At 45.1% G+C, this 16855-nt stretch overlaps 1 protein-coding gene across 1 annotated transcript; it reads right to left on the minus strand.

Moving 5' to 3' along the window:
• Positions 1-9090: 9090 nt before the first annotated feature.
• On the minus strand, positions 9091-14156 carry UCHL1 (ubiquitin C-terminal hydrolase L1). Its single transcript, XM_086746810.1, has 9 exons — positions 14034-14156; positions 13901-13912; positions 13451-13579; positions 12200-12350; positions 10765-10850; positions 10642-10689; positions 10248-10317; positions 9812-9870; positions 9091-9514 (listed from the first exon to the last, which is right to left on the minus strand). The coding sequence occupies exons 1-9, from the start codon at positions 14064-14066 to the stop codon at positions 9428-9430; spliced, it is 675 nt and encodes a 224-aa protein (XP_086602936.1). The 5' UTR covers positions 14067-14156; the 3' UTR covers positions 9091-9427.
• Between the last annotated feature and the right edge of the window lie 2699 nt (positions 14157-16855).

The following is a 16855-nucleotide window of genomic DNA, read 5'->3' on the forward strand; positions in this document are numbered from 1 at the left end:
CGCCTGGTTTAACTGTTTTTGGTTTTGTGTAGAGTCAAGGGGTGAAGTCCTCTCGCCCAGGGGCTGGCCGCTCAGTCTGGCGTAGCCAAGCATTAACCCAGCGTTGAAGTTCCCTAATTTACGCTCCCCATCCCAGGTATTCACTGTTGTTGATTTTATTAAGTGATTTTGGCAGTGTTCTGGGGGATATCTGAAGGGGTCGCTTGCAATCGTCCATAAGGAACAGTAGCTCAACAAAATACGGTTGAGCCCAGTCTCTGCACCTACGTTTCGGTACAAAGAACCTAATTTAAAGCCTAGAAATTGAAAACCTAAAATTTAAACCCTAGCCTATTCCAGTAGTCAGTGTATGAAAAACTTTCCCTAAATTCAATGCAGTAACCGATCTTCTTTTTGTTCCTAATCCTTTTCCTTTTACATGTGAATATGCTCATGAGCAGTAGCTCTATCTCAAGCATTTTAAAGAACCATGCAGGATGTATTGACTGTGTTTAGGCGTTATGATTTCTTGTTCAGACATAAAGTTTTTAAATTATTCTCTATCTGATGATGATCTATATGTATGCCGCATATTTTACACAATGTGGGTAAGGTATTAAATCTGTTACATACAGGAAAGAAAATAACAAAGACGGGTCCAGTTCAGGACAGTGCAAGAAATCCTAAAGATAAACTGTGTGACCAGTTCTGTCCCTCATTGTCGCTGGTTCTGCTCTTTTTCTCTGGAGAGAGCCCTTTCTTCACCTGTTGGCACATATTGTAGGTATGAGGTTATTGCACGGCTGTAACAAGAAGCATACCTTGGCCTGACTGCTGAAGTACTGGAAGGGAGAATATTGAGGTCTTGCCATAAGCATGAAGGATTATGTGGGACTGGATAAACTATATCCAACTTGTTATTGTTTTATTTCTTAAGAAGCTTTATAGAGCTTATTTCTTAAGAAGCTTTCCAGTAGCATTCTTAGGGAAAAAAAAAAAAACCCAAACAGAGGGAAGTTGCTCTGTTGGTGGTCACCGCTGGTGAAAAGTCCAAAAATCTCCTGTCTGAGAATGAAGGCAGAGATAGCCCACACAGGTCTGCACTCTTCTACACAGACACAAACGTCATCTATTATATTGCAGTGTGCAAATATGCTAAAAATGTATACTTTATTTATACAAACTCATGTTACTGCTGTGGTAAAAAATATTTGGGAGAGCAGTTGAACTTGTGAACGCTTACACTTCAGACTATGGTGACATTGTTGAGATTTAAATTTTCTGCCTGGTTGTAATTTATAAACATTGGATTTAGTCAGGGAAAGTCTTCATACAGCTTAACTGTAATTTCCTGCGGTAAATGGAGTCTGATGAGTGAGGATATGAAATCTTGGAAAAGTTTAATCATTATAGGAAAGCTGTCCCGCTGTCCCGCTTGCTGTAGTAGAAATGGGATAATTTAGTAAGAAGGATTGGCAGTTTGCTAATTCCCTGTCCAATCCAGAGTGAAAAGTACCAAGTGAGGGACTTCCGCTTGAAAGCAAATGGATTTTTGCCCTCTTAAGATGATGGGATCAGGCTCTGAATCTAAGCAGATGTGGAAATATCATCAAGTGTCTGACCAAGGAAATCACCTCAGCCTATACATAAATTCAGCCATATGCTCGAGCCTAACTGAAAGCTTGATTTCACTTGAAATCATGGGCTAAATGTGAGCTGAGGTGCTTTGTAAAATCAGAGCCCAAGTGCTACACAGTAATTAAAAATAAGTTGCAGCCCAAGAGCTGAATTTAGCTAGTGTGTTTAAACACAGAACTTTTTCCTGCCCCACCACATCTAATGGAGTCTACTGCCAAAGTGATGAAATGATGTTTCCTGACATGCATGTATCAAATGAATGTCAGTAACAACACTAATGCTACAGTGGAGCTAAGATTTCAGGTTCTTGAGAAGCATTATTTGTCTTCTCTTGATTGCACCTCACAAGGGCCCATGTGTGCTTGTGGATTCTCCTTTCAAATGTGCCAGCCAAACCTAAAGGATAAAAAAACCCCAAACCCCAAGACGTGCATATTGTTAGCTGCTAGTGGAAGAAATATCTCAAGCTTTGAAAGCCAAAGAGATTTTAAGCTATTTTCTTCCCATGTTTTTTCAGTCTGTCGATGAGTGTGTGCTTCTCTGCTCATGATACAGCAAGGATATTCCCTGCAGGAAACCCGGGCAGCGGTCTCAGGCTCTCCTGGGTCTCTCTCCTGTTACAAACCTCAGGAGTGGCAGTCGTGAGTTATCTACATCCAGACTGCAGCTAAGCAAAGGATTAAAGTCAGGGAGCTGAGTGACATGTATCCCTGCAGCAGCCGTGGCATACGGGGTGGCAGAGATGAAGCAACTTTTGCAAAACATGTTGTGCAAGATCCCCAGCTGCTTAACCAGCAGTTTCTCCTTGCCCTGAAACACTGCACTTACCCAAAGAGCAACCGTGTGCCTGCAGAAACGCTTTCCTAAACCCTCACAGCCTGATCCAGGGTGATGAACATGCATCAGGCTGATTTAGATTTTGCCACCTTTTGCCACCGCTTAGAAAAGATTTGCATGATGTTTTACAGGAAAGTTTGTTGTCACTGCTGCCTGTGCCAATCATTTCTCAAAATGCAGCAGGGGTTACTTTACGACTTGTTGCCAGAGGATCTTACTGGGATACAGAAAATTGAAAGCCAAGTCCCAAACTGTGTCTTACATTTCAGGGAGTTCACATCTGCCTCCACATAGAGCATTTGGCTGCATCAGACTCCTCTAATAGCTGCTTTCGGAAATAGGGACAAAATAACCAGCCAGTACCTAACCCCTTCTCTTGCATTGTTCAGTAAGAATTGATCCTGTCAAAAACGTTGTTTATTGGCACGACTTGGAACTTCAGGTCCATTGCTCGGTAAAAGGAGAAAGAATGGTTGGTAAAGCAGGAGAAAGTATCAAGGCAGCCAAATGATGATGTTTTTTTTCTGAATAACCTTGTTCCTTCTTCAACAATTCTTCAAACCATTCCATAAAACCACCGGCAATGTGGCCACAACTTTGCCACCTGTCTCTTCTGTGTGTCAGAAAGCCTGAACACTGCAACCAGCCTCTTTTCTGTAATTATCTGCAATTTAGGTTTATGCATACTCAACTTCCCAGTGTTGGTAAACATTTTTGTGGAATGGGAGCAGGAAAAGGAGGGAGAAAGTAATATTTATTGAATCATCATGCAATAAAATTTTACTGGAGAAATATCTTCAGGCGTTAGAAGGAGACTGAAGGGACGATATGTCAATACAGACCTCTTCTGCAGACAGACATGAGTTCACCTGACTGTTCTCCAAGTCAATCAAGTTGTGGTTAGCCTAATACTGAGCTTTAGCTAATGACCCGTGCTAAGAGGCAGGGTGTGTTAACTCAGGCCCAAAGCCAAACGAGTGTAACTATAAAACTTGCCTGCAAAAAAAACCACCCCACATGTAGTTATAAAGTTAGTTTTAATTCCAGCTCTGCCATCAATTTCAGATGGCAGAATCACTTAGGCAAATCACTGAATCTGTGTCTCAGTTCCTTGCTTGTAAAGTGGGGATAGTAAAACTGCATTTATCCCACTCTCCATACTTTAAGAGGGGAAGCTGTTCTGGTAAGATGTTAACATGCACATGTATAAAGACTTGAAAAGAAAATGCAATTCTGTCTGGCTACGGTGCTGTAAGTAGTAATACCTCTCAGGATGGTAGTGAGTGTTCTTAAGCAACGGAATTGACTCTTGTTTTTTATGGTACTCTGCTTGAGATGCTACACCCACTGGCATAGCTTTGCCCAGTCTTGTTCCTCCGATGTCATGCAGATCCCCTCACCTTTTACATCTCACTGCAGGCCTTCCAATATCAGCTAACCACATCTGAAACTCATCTAAGCAAAAAGTACGTAAGAAATTTTCAGATCAGTTCTACATAACTTGTTACTTGTGCATTGGGCTTAACCTAGAGCCACATTTCTGATGCACAGCAATTCTTTATGGGAAACTTTGTTAAACTGTCTCATGTTGTTTATGGTACTGCTGGAAAGATGCCCTTTGAAAAACAAGCAGGAATTATCTCCTTTTCCCATTTTCCCTATTAGGCATTCCCTGCTGTTTTGCCTGCACCTCATTCCCAGTGGGGTTCCCTGTCATGCCTAGGAATGTCACACACATCCTCAGGGAGGATTCCCCATACTCCTGTTTCTGATTCATCAGCCATGGAAGAGCTCCCTCAGATCTGCCCCTGGCCTCTGTTTTCCCCAACAATTTGTGAAAAGACAATCCTCCCATCAGTGACAAAACCCGCGCACCCTCCTAGATGCATCAGGTGCTGTTCCTGCAGCCGTTCTTGTCCTTCCACCCCAGCCAGGGCAGAAAAGCAGCAGTCAGCAGCAGCATCAGCCTCCAGCTCTTCCTGCAGGGACTGGCTCCCCCACGCATGGCACAGAGAGGAGGCTCACAATTAGCTCCTTGTCGAGGAGACAGCACTTCATTCCCAAGGCTGGAGCACACTGATCGCTCTTCCAGTTTCTCACTCTGTACCAGGTAGCCTGAGGCAGTTTAACAAAAGCTGGTTGTTAAATCCTGGTCCCTTGCAAACTTCCAAGGATGGAGATGCCTCCATTTCTCCAATAACTTGTTCCAGTACTGTACTACCTTCCCAGTGAAAAAGTTCTCTTCCAGTTTCCGAATGTCCCAAACTGAACCCTCTAAGCTGTAATTTGCGGTTACTGCCCTTTGATATACCATCTCCCATGGCCAAGAAACAAAATTGTCTTTGTCATCTTTGCAACTGCCCTTGAAGTAGTTGTAGGCTACAATTAGATCCTCCTTTCATCTCCTTTGTGCCAGACCATACATGCCTAACTCCACCAGCTTCTCCTTGCAGGCCATATGCTCCATGCCTCTGGCTGCCTCAGTAGGCTTCTGCTGGACCCTCTCCAGATTCCTCCATGTCCGTCTTGGATTTGCAGGAGGACCCAGAACTGGACACGCTAGTCCAGGTGCAGCCTCACCAGTGCCTAGTAGAGATGGATAATAATTTCCCTCCACCTGCTAGCCTCATTCCTCCCAGTACAGCTCCCAACACACTATGCCATTTGTCTTGTGAGGAGAGCACACAGGACACAGGCTTGTATTTAGTTTGGCACCTGCTGTAACCCCCCACGGCCTGCCGAGCAGGGGGCTGCAACTCAGCCCATTGCCTCCCAGCCTGTACGGAGACATGCAGTGGCTCCAGACAGGTGCCGAGCTCTGCACCTCACGGTGTTCAACTCTGTGAGGTTTCCTCTCACCCCATCCTCTCATCTATTGAGGTCCCTCGGGTTTGAAGCATTTGGAACGTCAGCCACTCCCTGTGACTTAGTATCAGCCAGTGCAAGAATTGAAAAATGACAAAACGAGAGTGATATTTTAATTCCTTTGGTCACAAAGGAATTTTAATGCTATTAAAACTGCAGCTTCTGGCTGCAGTTTTCCTAGTTCTTGTTTGCTCCCATTTGGTCCACAGTCTCACTGAGCTGCAGTCCTGTCATCAGTCTCTTCCTGGCTGTCGGCAGCACTGGGAAACGCATCCTGAGGTTTATTGCCAGCCTCGTTTTCTCCCTATGCCCAGCACACAGGCTGGTGGGACTGGCCCCTAGAGCTCCCCGGCGCCTTTGCATCAAAGGCAGAGCAAACTAGTATGTCTAGTTCCCTTTTTCAGGTAACTGCTTCTCCTTCTTAAATATTTTATAGATTGATAAATAGGTCTGGGCATTAAAAGCTGGATGCTGCTGGAGTTATCCCCACTCTTTCTTTCCTTAATCCTCCCCCAAAGAATCCTGTTTAGCATGGAAATAGTACTGCAGATATTGTATAGCGGTATGTACCGGACAAAGAGGTGGCGTGGTGCTGAATCAGCTGCAAATAAGCTCTGGACCTAAGCCAAAGGCTATTGTAAATGTGTAAGAGGCTTTGGGTGTTACATCACGCCTAAGTTAACATTTGACTGAAGTAAGGACTGGGTATTTGGCTCTGAAATCAGAAGTGTGCTTCAGCGTGAGTGGTCCCGCTGAAAGTGGTAGGTCTACCTGTGGATTTAATATTACATATGCGGTTTAATATAATTACACCTGGATCTGTTCTGCCATTGGTAGTGCCTAAAATCAGACTTGTTGCTGAAAGTTTCCCAATGCTGCCACCTACAGAATAGTTTAACTACAGCTTTCAAAACAGCAGAGGAAAAAAAAGCTCAGCAAAGAAAATGATAGATTGGGCACAATCAACCCTGGATATTGTTCTAAGTTAGCAACGTGCAGGTCTAAACAAATAGGTTCTTAAATATTTCTCAAATATTTCCAAGGATAGTTCTATATATTAACTGTTAAAAGTCTACCTCTGGGAGGCTGCAAAAAAATGGCAGGAACTTGTTAATTCAAATTAAATAATTTGCTCAATAGACTCCTCACATATCTGGAAGGGCAGCAGTAGCAATAGCCAGTCAAAGGTTTCTCTCAGAGCAGGCATAAAACACAAAACAGGCTTCACAAGCTTTCCTTCTCAGTAATTGTCACAGTGAAAATTCAGGAAAAACACGTAGGCAATAGTTCCATATGAAACTACAGAATTAAGATAAAAACATAAAGAGGAGAAAACAAGCAGAGAGAAGAAACAAAATGAGCCTCACTTCAGATAGGATGTGAGCAACAGAAAATATTAAATTATCAGAGAGCATCTTCTCATGAAAACAATGGAGTTTGATTCACAGCACTCTAAAAAAAAGCCTGCATACATCTACACCTTTTGGTCCAAACACTTCTGCTGAAGTGTGAAACAAAGGGCAAAGATTAAAATTCAAAAATTTGCAAGTAGGTAAAACTAGCTGGAAAATATGAATAAAAAGCATTTACTTTGAGATTATACGCATCTGATACGACTTTAAAACATCTTCCATCTTTTCTGTTTATAGCTTATTCTATATGGTTTTGACTTGGCACATACAGGCTTTCATGTATTTTGACTTTTCTTTTGAATGCAGTAACACATCTGGAACAGCTGCACTGTTAGTACTGTAAAAGCTTCCACTATTCAGCTTACAGATCCTCACTCATTTTTTGACATCTCCTTCATCCAAGGCAACTCTATCCCAACTCCTGAGACCTTCACAATGCCCAGCAACTCATCTTCCTCTTTCTACCCAGGCTGTTTCAGAGTATAGCCCAGCTGTTTGCCAGCCCCCTGTGATAATTTTAGTGGGGCAAAACAGCCTTGCGAGTGAGGTTATATGTGAGTGGACGGGTAACATTCATTCCTTAGTTGTTCTCTTTATTTCCATCCTTTGAAGCTGTACCTGGGACCAGAAAGTGAGAAAATAAGGTTGGCCTGTCACAACCCGTTCCCTATTTTACCATGAGGCCAAAATTATTCAAATCTTGCCTTTCAGTAGATTCTTAACTCAGAATCTTGAGCAAAAGAGTGAAAAAAATGTTATGAAATACTAAAATAACTTCAGTAGCACTAGACATGCACATTGCTAGAATAAGTGGTACCTCAAATGCCCTTTCAGGTTGCTTCAGCATTGACTAGCTGTATGTGTAACTGTACACAGGCACAGTTATGGCAGGCACCCTTGACAATGGCCTTAAAGGTAAAAACCCAGTCCTCTGCAGAATTAGAGCACGCTGCCCCAGGTATGGCGTACAGCTAACTGGGCTCTGCTCTCTCCTCTGATGTATCTGATTTTCAGTGCTCCTTCTATGCTCACGCCAAATGCATTTCCTCTCCTGCCGGCTTCGTTGCTAAGCAGCCTGAGCCGCAGGCATGGCTCCGAGCCTGCGCTGGCGCAGCAGGCTGCAGCAGAGATGCCTCAGGAGGCCCCCTCCACCCTGCGACAACTTCCACTAATAGGCAGGATAAGATGCTGTTGTAGAGAACAGCGAGTGACACGTAACAGACCTTTTCTCAGCCAGTAGGTTTCCCCTCTCTGCTAACAGAAAGAGATTGATTTTCAGAACTGAAGTATTCTGAGCTTTCACTGATCTTCAAAATTTGAATTAAAACGTGATGCACCTCTCTGCTAGCTTCAGCTACCAGGTAACTACATGAGCAGTAACAAGGGCTAATACCTTGGTGTTTACCTTCAGACTACGCATGACTTTAATCAGAGCTTGTATTTCAAATTGCCCTTCAAAAAGCCTGGAAGCCAGGAACAGTTTGCAGCATACACAGAGCACCAGCGACCACCTAAGAACATAAGTTACCCAGCACCATACAACATGGCTGGCAGGATGCTATGCATTAGAAGGCCTGAGTCAAAGGGTGTTGTCTCACTTCTTACAGCTACCTGAGGTACCACCAAGGAGCTGCAGGTAAATAGCAGCTAGCCTCATGTAAAAATAGCTTCCACAGATGGTCAGAGTTGAGACCAAATATCTGTCTTCCCCTTGAACTCAAAATTTTCTCTAGCTATTAAGAATTCCTGTAGTGTAGGTTTCATCTTTTTTAGGTTATTGTGGATGGGAGAGGTAGTACAGCTTCTTTCAAAGCCTGCCTAACACAATCACAAGTTATTAATCCTTGGCTAGCCAGTGTGTGCTTGTGTTCACCATTAGCCAGCAGATTTCTTTTAATCATAGGTAGGAAAAAAAAACCCTGTTCTAGTACTGAGTCCTATAAGGAAACATGACACCAACACATTCAGCGGGCATTCTGCTGCCTGCAGCATTAATACAAACAGCCTCTGGTTGAGAGCAGACAGCTTCCAGTCGACATGTGAGTGTTCATTATTACACCTTACTCCTCTAAGATAAATGTATCCAGGGTGGCAAACTGCAGCTTGAGTTTCAGACTGGACATATGAAGAGCTTTACCAGAAGGGTAGTGTACTGGAACATGTTACGCAGACAGCAGTGCCTCTCTTCTCCATCCTCAGAAGCCTTCAGGACACTAGAAAAAGCAGTTGTCCTGCTAACCTGAGGCTGACTCTAACTTCTTGCTCAGAGGAAAAGTTTGAGGGTCCTTTGAAAAAAAGGTTTATAGAGGATGCCACACAATTGCTTTTGGAGAAAGTTACAGTGATCACTTTAGTCCACTTAAGTCTTCCAGCAGAATATTTTATTCTCATTAAGGACAAGGAAATAACCAACAGCTCAGTTAACATAACACAGATTAAACAAGCCCTGTTAAGCATTTTCTACTTAACATGTGAAAAAAGAGTCTAAAGACATCTGATGTGTCCAAACTGTTCACATTAAAACTTGAGCTCATCCTTTAACATAAGCTCAGCTGATGTTGCTCTTGTGTATAGCAAAAGGTGGAAACAATTTAAGTTACCAGAACAGCTGTGTTTAACAAGTACTGAAGCACTGGAGTTTAAACTGCATTTACTGGTGTGCTATTAGACTGTTTTCCTTGCATCTCTTCAGAGTCTCAGGCAGACTTGCAGAAAGCCACAGCAGAAAAACGAACTTCTCCTTTCTCACGTTCTGTAAATTGTCTGCAGATCTTAGCAGAATCCTTGGGAGAAAAACAAAACAAAACAAAAGCTGTTTAGACTATCAGAATGTATTTGCTGTAGAGATCAAGTCTTTGCAGCTCCTCTCTGGGTCCCACCCACTAAGTTGCAAGGTCTTATACCACCAGCCAGTACATATGCTTAACAGACATCTAGCTCTGTGGCATAATCTTGTTACCATGGTATAAGAAGCACCAACTTGTACAGTGTGTGGGTACAGCCACCATACACTGAATGCATGCCTGACCTTTTTATAAGCCTTGTTTTCAAGGAAACAAGCAGCAAGAGAGAGGTCTTACCTTCAATAGCAAGTCATCTGAGCTTGTGCCATGGTTTACAGGAAATGGCATACGCCCATCTGTGAAAGAAAGTCTGATCACCCAGTGTACTTAATGTTAGTTCTGAATTGTCAGAACAGAGCATAGTGGGCTCAAGAAACAAGTACACGCATGAAGATACTTGGGAGGTCAGAATAAATTGTCAATGCGTAGCTTGAGTGAGAAGGGGACTAAGTTTCCCAGCTCTACAGGAGACAACGTCCTTTACAGTAGGGCCTAGGCCTACAGCACAAGCCACCTTCAGTTAAAAATCTTCAAGTGAAGATATAAATTATATATTAGCTTTGGGAGCCTCAATGAACAGCCTCACTAACACCAAGTATCCAGTCCAAGCTCACAACACTGCTGTACAGTGTTAAGTAGGCCCAGTCAAACTTCAGAGCTTTCAGGACCTTACCCAATTCGTACAGATGCCCATCCACATTGACAAACAGGATGAAGTGGAAGTTCACACTGTTGTCCTCAACCTTAGGAGAGACCATTAGATAAATCTGTTAGACTGAACAAAGCCTAGTACTGCAAACCCTGCTGGTGACTACAGGACAGTAGATGTCAATGACAAAGCAAAGGACTAAAAACTTAAATTCAGCTGAAGAGGTCTCTACAAGACCAAGCACCAGGAATCCTGATGTACAGTCACATTTTCAATCCATGTTTGAAGAAGAAACCCTGCACAAGCACTCACCCATGAGTCACTCAATTATCTTTCCTCATGAGCTGTAACAGCTATCTGCCAGATAGAAACTGTACTGCTCTACTACCTCCCAAGATTTTACACATTCATATCTTACCTGACATTGTCCTTCTTGTGCAACCGAATTGTGGACTTCTTGTATAGCCTTAAGAGAAAGCAGACACAGGTTACTACATCCTTAAGTGCTGATAGCTGTCAGCAGTTTGTGTATTTCACATACCTTATTATTTGCGAAATGCTTAGCTCTCTCTTCAGGAGACAGATCAGCTGTTTCTTCAAGAAATTTCTTCAGGGCAGACCCCTCATCTGCACAAGATGATCAAAGATCTTTATTCAGTATAGGTAGAGCATCAGTTACAGTTTAGACACAGCCCACAGTAATCAATAGTTGTTGCACTAACTAGGAGTCATTGCATTCAGCCTGGAACCATCTCCAGCATAAGCATATTGTAAGTACCACTTGAAGTACGCTATTTATCCAGAAGCTATTAATAACAATCTACACAAACAGCCAGAGCTCAAGTGCTTCAGGGTACTCTGAATGTTTGCCTTGGAACTCACTTTCAAATGGGATTTAGCTTTTCTGATTTCCCCCCTTGCGGATTTGGCAGAAGTATTCAATCCTGTTTCGAAAAAATTCAAGAAAGGTGCCACGTGTAAGGACACTTAAATATCAACTAACAGAATATGGGTAGGTGAAATCAAGTTGTCTCTCTGCCTTCAAATAAACACAGCACTTGCTCATGCTATGCTTACTTTGGTTTCCCAGAACATAAATTAGTAGCGTGTACCAAGATGTGCCAACTTCTTGTCTTTCATGTAAGATGTGCCGCATCATTCATTTCACTCATCCAGAGTGTGTTATTTCAGAGAGTCCTTTTCAAGAACAGAGAAGCAAAGCTACTCTCATTTAGCCTTCCATATGTATTTTCCTTTGTATAATGAATCCCACACCAACTAAAGGATTCAAGTTCTCCTGGAATAATGGAAGTTGTCTTCCACAGATCTCTAGTGTTAAAGTTTTCCTGGACTCTGTGACAATCCTTTTTTGACAAGAACGCGCAATCTTATTTCCTAGGAGTTTCTAGCCACCAGTTGCCTAAGCCAGTTTTATATCCTTTCCTATAGGAAAAGAACTGTCAAAACTATGACCTCTGGAGGAAGTCTACTTACAGACCATTATCCTATAGTACTTGCACAGCAAAAAAAAAAACCCAAACAAAACCACAAACATGTTTTAGACTGATTTACAGTTAACACTGAGCAAGTCTGTTTACATTAGACGTAAGTGGCATGAAGGACGTAATCTCTTCAGTTGACACAATCAACACCAATGTCAATAACTACTTCGGAACACTATACTTCCCAACTACAGACTTCGGCCAGCCCTTTTTCTCTTGCATTGCTCATTAGGATGATACCTCTGCAGCTACCAGAGAGGAGTCCAAATACGTTCCCTTCTGCAGTTCAGGCAGTAGATGAGACCACATGCCCCTCTCCAAGAGCTGAAAGGCCCACTTACCAACTAAAGCAGTACAGCATGCCTTAACTTGGCTTTCATGAAAAGCCCCAGGTGTCTCCTACAGCCCATACCCACTCAATCTTCCTGTCATTAAAAAAAAGGAAATTCAAGACTTCAGAATATTCATACTCACCAAGCTTCAGTTTGTCTTTATTATTTGCAACTGCATGTATCAGACCAATTGTCCCACACGAGTTACTGACTGTCTGCTTCAGGAAATACACCTTGGAACTGATTTCTTGGTCCTTTATTTTCTCAGTCTGTTGTTTCCTGAAGTTCTCATGCTGTAAACATGTAACTATTTTAAGCATTTAACCACAGTGGCATCTTTTTATTGTGCAAACTACTAGACAAATTAGTTGTGCGGGAGAATCAATACCAGGACTGGACAAAGATTTACCTAGGACGTCATCTTTGTGGCATAGGTCCAGGAAAGTATCGTATGTCTATACTGGATGCAGGCCAAGACTTAATGGACTACCTGCATGACTCAGTCATAACCAAAGACACTGTTCTTAGCCTCTCCATCTGTTCTGTACACTGGAAATAGCTTGGGGTGGGAAATCATATAATGGATGGGCTCTTTTATATGCTCTCTCAATTGTTTTGGGCCATTTAATGAGACTCAGCATGTCTCTACAATAGTTTGCCTTCATACCCTTAGGTTACTTCCCTTCATAAATCCCTATCAGAACAACGTATAGACAAGTATAAAACCCCTCACTACCTAAAGACTAAAATCCTTCCTTTAAAGAACCTGTTAAATATATTTTTTTAAAAGTCTCTCCTTATCTACTTCCTTAGCATCGATTGGACTAGATGTATTAACCATACAGAAATAATTCAGGCCTCTCCAGACGCAATGATTCAGCACAGTAACAGAATTGCTATTCCTCACACTCAAGACTGCTCATGTTTTGTCCTCAGTCTGATAAAGCGAAGTGTAAGAGAAGGACTGAAATAAGAGGCCTTGTTTTGTTGCTTAGTTCATTTTAGTTCAGGTTTTTTGAAGGCTGAGGCCAAGCACCCAGCACATACTACCCACCACCCACCTACAGCCCCAGGGACAAGCCAATCTCACTGCCAACCATCCCATGCTTGGAGATGACACAGGCATGCTCCTGACAGCAGCCAGCTGGTACAGACACTGCTGCTGACAACAGGCTGCTTTTTTTCCTGCAGGGGCATTTGGGTCTAGCTGGCCTACTCAGGGCGACAGCAGAAATTCCCTATGGCACCAGCTGTCACTGGGGCAGCCAGAAGCTCGGTGCCTGAACCCAGCCCATCCAGCCACTGCAGCCCAGAGGGCCTGTGAAGGAGAGCGGTCCAGGAGGGACGCAACAGCCGCCTCCCCCCGCCCAGGGGGGCGCCACCCACCGCCTACCTGTTCGGTGAGGGGAAACAGCAGGAGCAGAGCACAGGCCGGGGCCGGCACGGCGCCCAGCGCCTCCTCCTCGAAGCCCAGCACGTCCACGAAGCGCCAGCCGGGACCCACTCCCAGACGGGACAGCACCTGCACGGGGCACAGCGAGGGGGTGGCACAGCCGCCACATCACCCCCCCAACCCCACCCCGGCGAGGCCCGGCCGCCCCTCCGTGACACAGCACAACGCGCGGCACCGCGGCGCCACCTGCCGGCCGCGCCCAGGCGCCACCGCCTGCACCACCCGCCGCCGGCGACGGGAGGGCGCGGCCTCAGCCGCTGCTCCGCAGGTGCGGCCGCGGTAACCGCTCCGCTCCAGCCGGCGCTGCCCCGGTGGGGCGTGATGCCGAGGGATGGATGGAGGGAGAAAGGGACGGCACCCGTCTGTGGCACTCCTCCGGCGGGGACTCACTTTGTTCAGCATCTGGAAGACAATACGGGGGGAAGAGGGGTGAGTCACGGGGAGAGACGGCGCCCGCCCGCCCCCAGCCCTAGCCCGCCCTCACAGCCACAGCCCCATCCCCATCCCGCAGCCCCTCGCAAACCTCGGGGTTGATCTCCATAGGCTGCCAGGCCATGGCTGCAGGGCGGCGGGGAGCCCAGAAGAAAGCAGGATGCGCCCCAAACACCACAACGTCTCCACAAGCCTCACACACCCCCTGCTACCGTCGACGCTGCAGTGGGGAGCCTCCCACCCGGCTCTTATATAGGGGCGGGCTGGCCCACTCCGCGCCGCGGCGAGGGGAGAGGGAGGAGCAGGGCACGACCAAAGCGGGAGGGGCGCGGGGCGCGCCGGTGCCAGTCGGGGCGGGCGGTTGCGCCGCTAGCAAAAAGCACCCCCCCGGGATGGTGGGGTGTCCGTATCGGGGAGCGATGGGGCGGGGGAGAGCCCAGCCCCTAGTCCCGCTTCCCCCACGGGAGTGGGGCGCGGCCGGCGGCGGGTAGGACCCCCGGCCGCCTTACGTGGGTGTGGAGAAAGTGCTAGAAGCGGCGGCGCCCGGGGTGGCGGGAGCGGCCCCCCGGCCCGGTCCTGCCCCTGGGGGCCGGGCAGCACTGCCGGCGGGGGCAAGCGGCGGGCATGACCGAGGGCAATGCGCTTCTCCGCCACCGTCAGCCCAGCCCCAGAGCTCTTTTTATCCTGAAAGCGTCTGTCTGTGTGTCCGTGTGTGTCTGTGTGTCCGTGTGTGTCTGTGTGTCCGTGTGTGTCCGCACTGATGAGCCCCAGCGCGCCCTAAGCGTTGGACCCTGCTGCATATGCGCGTTGCATAAAGTATACCGTGGTTTTGATACTCAACATAAGCACTAGATGCTCATTTAAAAAATTTCAGTACGATTATAAAACTGTGACAAAAGTCACCTGTCTGCTGATGGCATCTCTGCAGCTTGAACCCATTCCTGAACCAGTCCAATGAAGCTGGTTATGAAATATTGGGCTTTTTATCTTTTATTCATGACCTGGCAGTTTTTCCACGCAATTTCTTTGGACTAGAACGTCTCTGAACAAGGAAACAAAACCAACCTACTTGAAATACTAGAAATGAACGTGGAGTCCAAACAGCCTTTCACGTTTCCCTGGTAAACAGACAGATGGAAGCCTTGTGTATAACCGAGGGATGCTTCACAGTTACCTTTCAAACAATGCAAATACTGTACAAAATAGCCGAATGTCTGCAGTCTGTTTGGGTTTGATGGCTTGCTTCCTTTGGTTTTCCACCCTGTTTCAGAATGCTTCAGACCCCGGTGCAGCAAGATTTCTAAGGACCTGCCCAATGTCAAGCACATTTACATTATCTTTAGATCTGCTGCGCTGTAAGTTAGTGGGGAATGATCCACATCAGGTGGTTGAACACATACATATGTTTTTGAATTGAGACCTAATTATCAACCTTATTCAGTTTACAATGAACTCCTAGGGGAAGAAGCTTACAGTTTAATCTGTGAAATAGGGCTACAAAAGGTTCAAGATACGGTGTCACATTCTTCACTTAGTGCAGAAAAGACAGGATAGCAAGGAGAGTTTTGTATTTTACGTGCTGAGCTGGGATGTTTCCAGACAGGATAAAGCCTTGAGCAACCTGGGCAGATCTCGTAGCTGATTGTGCTTTGAGCAGGAGGTTGATGTAGAGACATCCTGAGAGCCCTTCCAACCTGAAGTATCCTGTGATCCTGTGATTCAGTCTATCACAGTAAAGGGAAGAGCAGTACATACTGTTCAAAACCAAAGATTTTCAGGGAGGGGGTGGGGAAGGTTCACAGTAAATGACAGTATCATTTATCTCTGTTTTTTCCCCTTACTGATACCTATAAGCAAGCTAAAAATGACACAAAATATTTATTCTTTATATAGTATCTTTGACTATCTTTCCTTTTATGATCAATTCTTCATGCACTGTAAGATGCAAGTGTAGCAAAACAACTTGAATGAACAAGTACGATGCTAATGGTCCCTGATACGTGTGTGGGAGAGACTGCATGCAGCTCCTCTGAGATGGCAAAGCATACATCTTGCAGCCTACAAAAGAGAAGGCTAAAATGGCAAGAAAAATCCTATTTCTGAATGGTGGTTATAACTTCAGCCTGCCTGAGAGCAATGGCAGTGCTCAGATCCCTAGGTTACATTCAGCCCTGGGATGGCTCCTATGTCTAGGCTGTCGAGAGAGACTGCAAACGGCTGTGCAAGCGTTGTTTTAGTCTCTGTGTGCCACGAGCCCCACACAGGGACCATAGCAGGAGTGATCATTTCTAAGGGAGAATCTGCCAAATCTATCAATATATTAATTTGAAATAAAGAGTAAGTATAACAAGACAAAACTGCTAAAAATCTGCTGTAGTTGCATAAAGATGCCTGCCTCTGGAAAGTCATGTAAAAAGTGAGTAGTGCTGTGTCATATCCAGCCCCTATCTACCTTCTTGCAAAGAGGAAGTCTCTGGACATCTTTCTTCAGTGCAGCTGGAAGTACCTAGGACATTTAACCCAATACATTCCCATCTCCCCATGTTTCAGTTGAAGGTTTACATTAGGGAGAACTAGACCTATTATGAAGGGCTGTTTCTGAGTTCAGAAGATCTCCTAACAAAAGTAGCTATGACAAGCAGAGTGGTGGAGGAAACAAAGCTGGCCTTTGACAATGCAAAGCTCCTGAAATGGAAGCTGAGGTTGTAAACTATTCTTTAGAAAATAGTTTTCCTATTCTCCTGCCAAAATCTAAGCCCTGAGGCATTCCAAGTCTCCATCTTCAGCTGCACTATCCTCACCTGCCTAGCAAACACCTCAGATCTGTGTTAGTCTTCATTTTCTTATAATAGAAGTTGCTTCCTAAAAGAAGCATTCCATTCCTGGAAATCTTCTTAATTTCTACTCCCTACT

The sequence above is a fragment of the Chlamydotis macqueenii genome, chromosome 4, assembly GCF_036417535.1.
Source record: "Chlamydotis macqueenii isolate bChlMac1 chromosome 4, bChlMac1.mat, whole genome shotgun sequence".
Taxonomy (NCBI): domain Eukaryota; kingdom Metazoa; phylum Chordata; class Aves; order Otidiformes; family Otididae; genus Chlamydotis; species Chlamydotis macqueenii.

Excerpts from the sequence above, each read along its gene's own strand:
- UCHL1 (XM_086746810.1), bottom strand. The coding sequence starts at position 14,066 with ATGGCCTGGCAGCCTATGGAGATCAACCCCGAG. Across the intron at positions 10,690-10,764 it reads AGCATTTCGCAAATAATAAG|GCTATACAAGAAGTCCACAA; the intron begins GTATGTGAAATA and ends CTTTCTCTTAAG. Across the intron at positions 10,318-10,641 it reads CACAAGAAGGACAATGTCAG|GTTGAGGACAACAGTGTGAA; the intron begins GTAAGATATGAA and ends GTCTCTCCTAAG.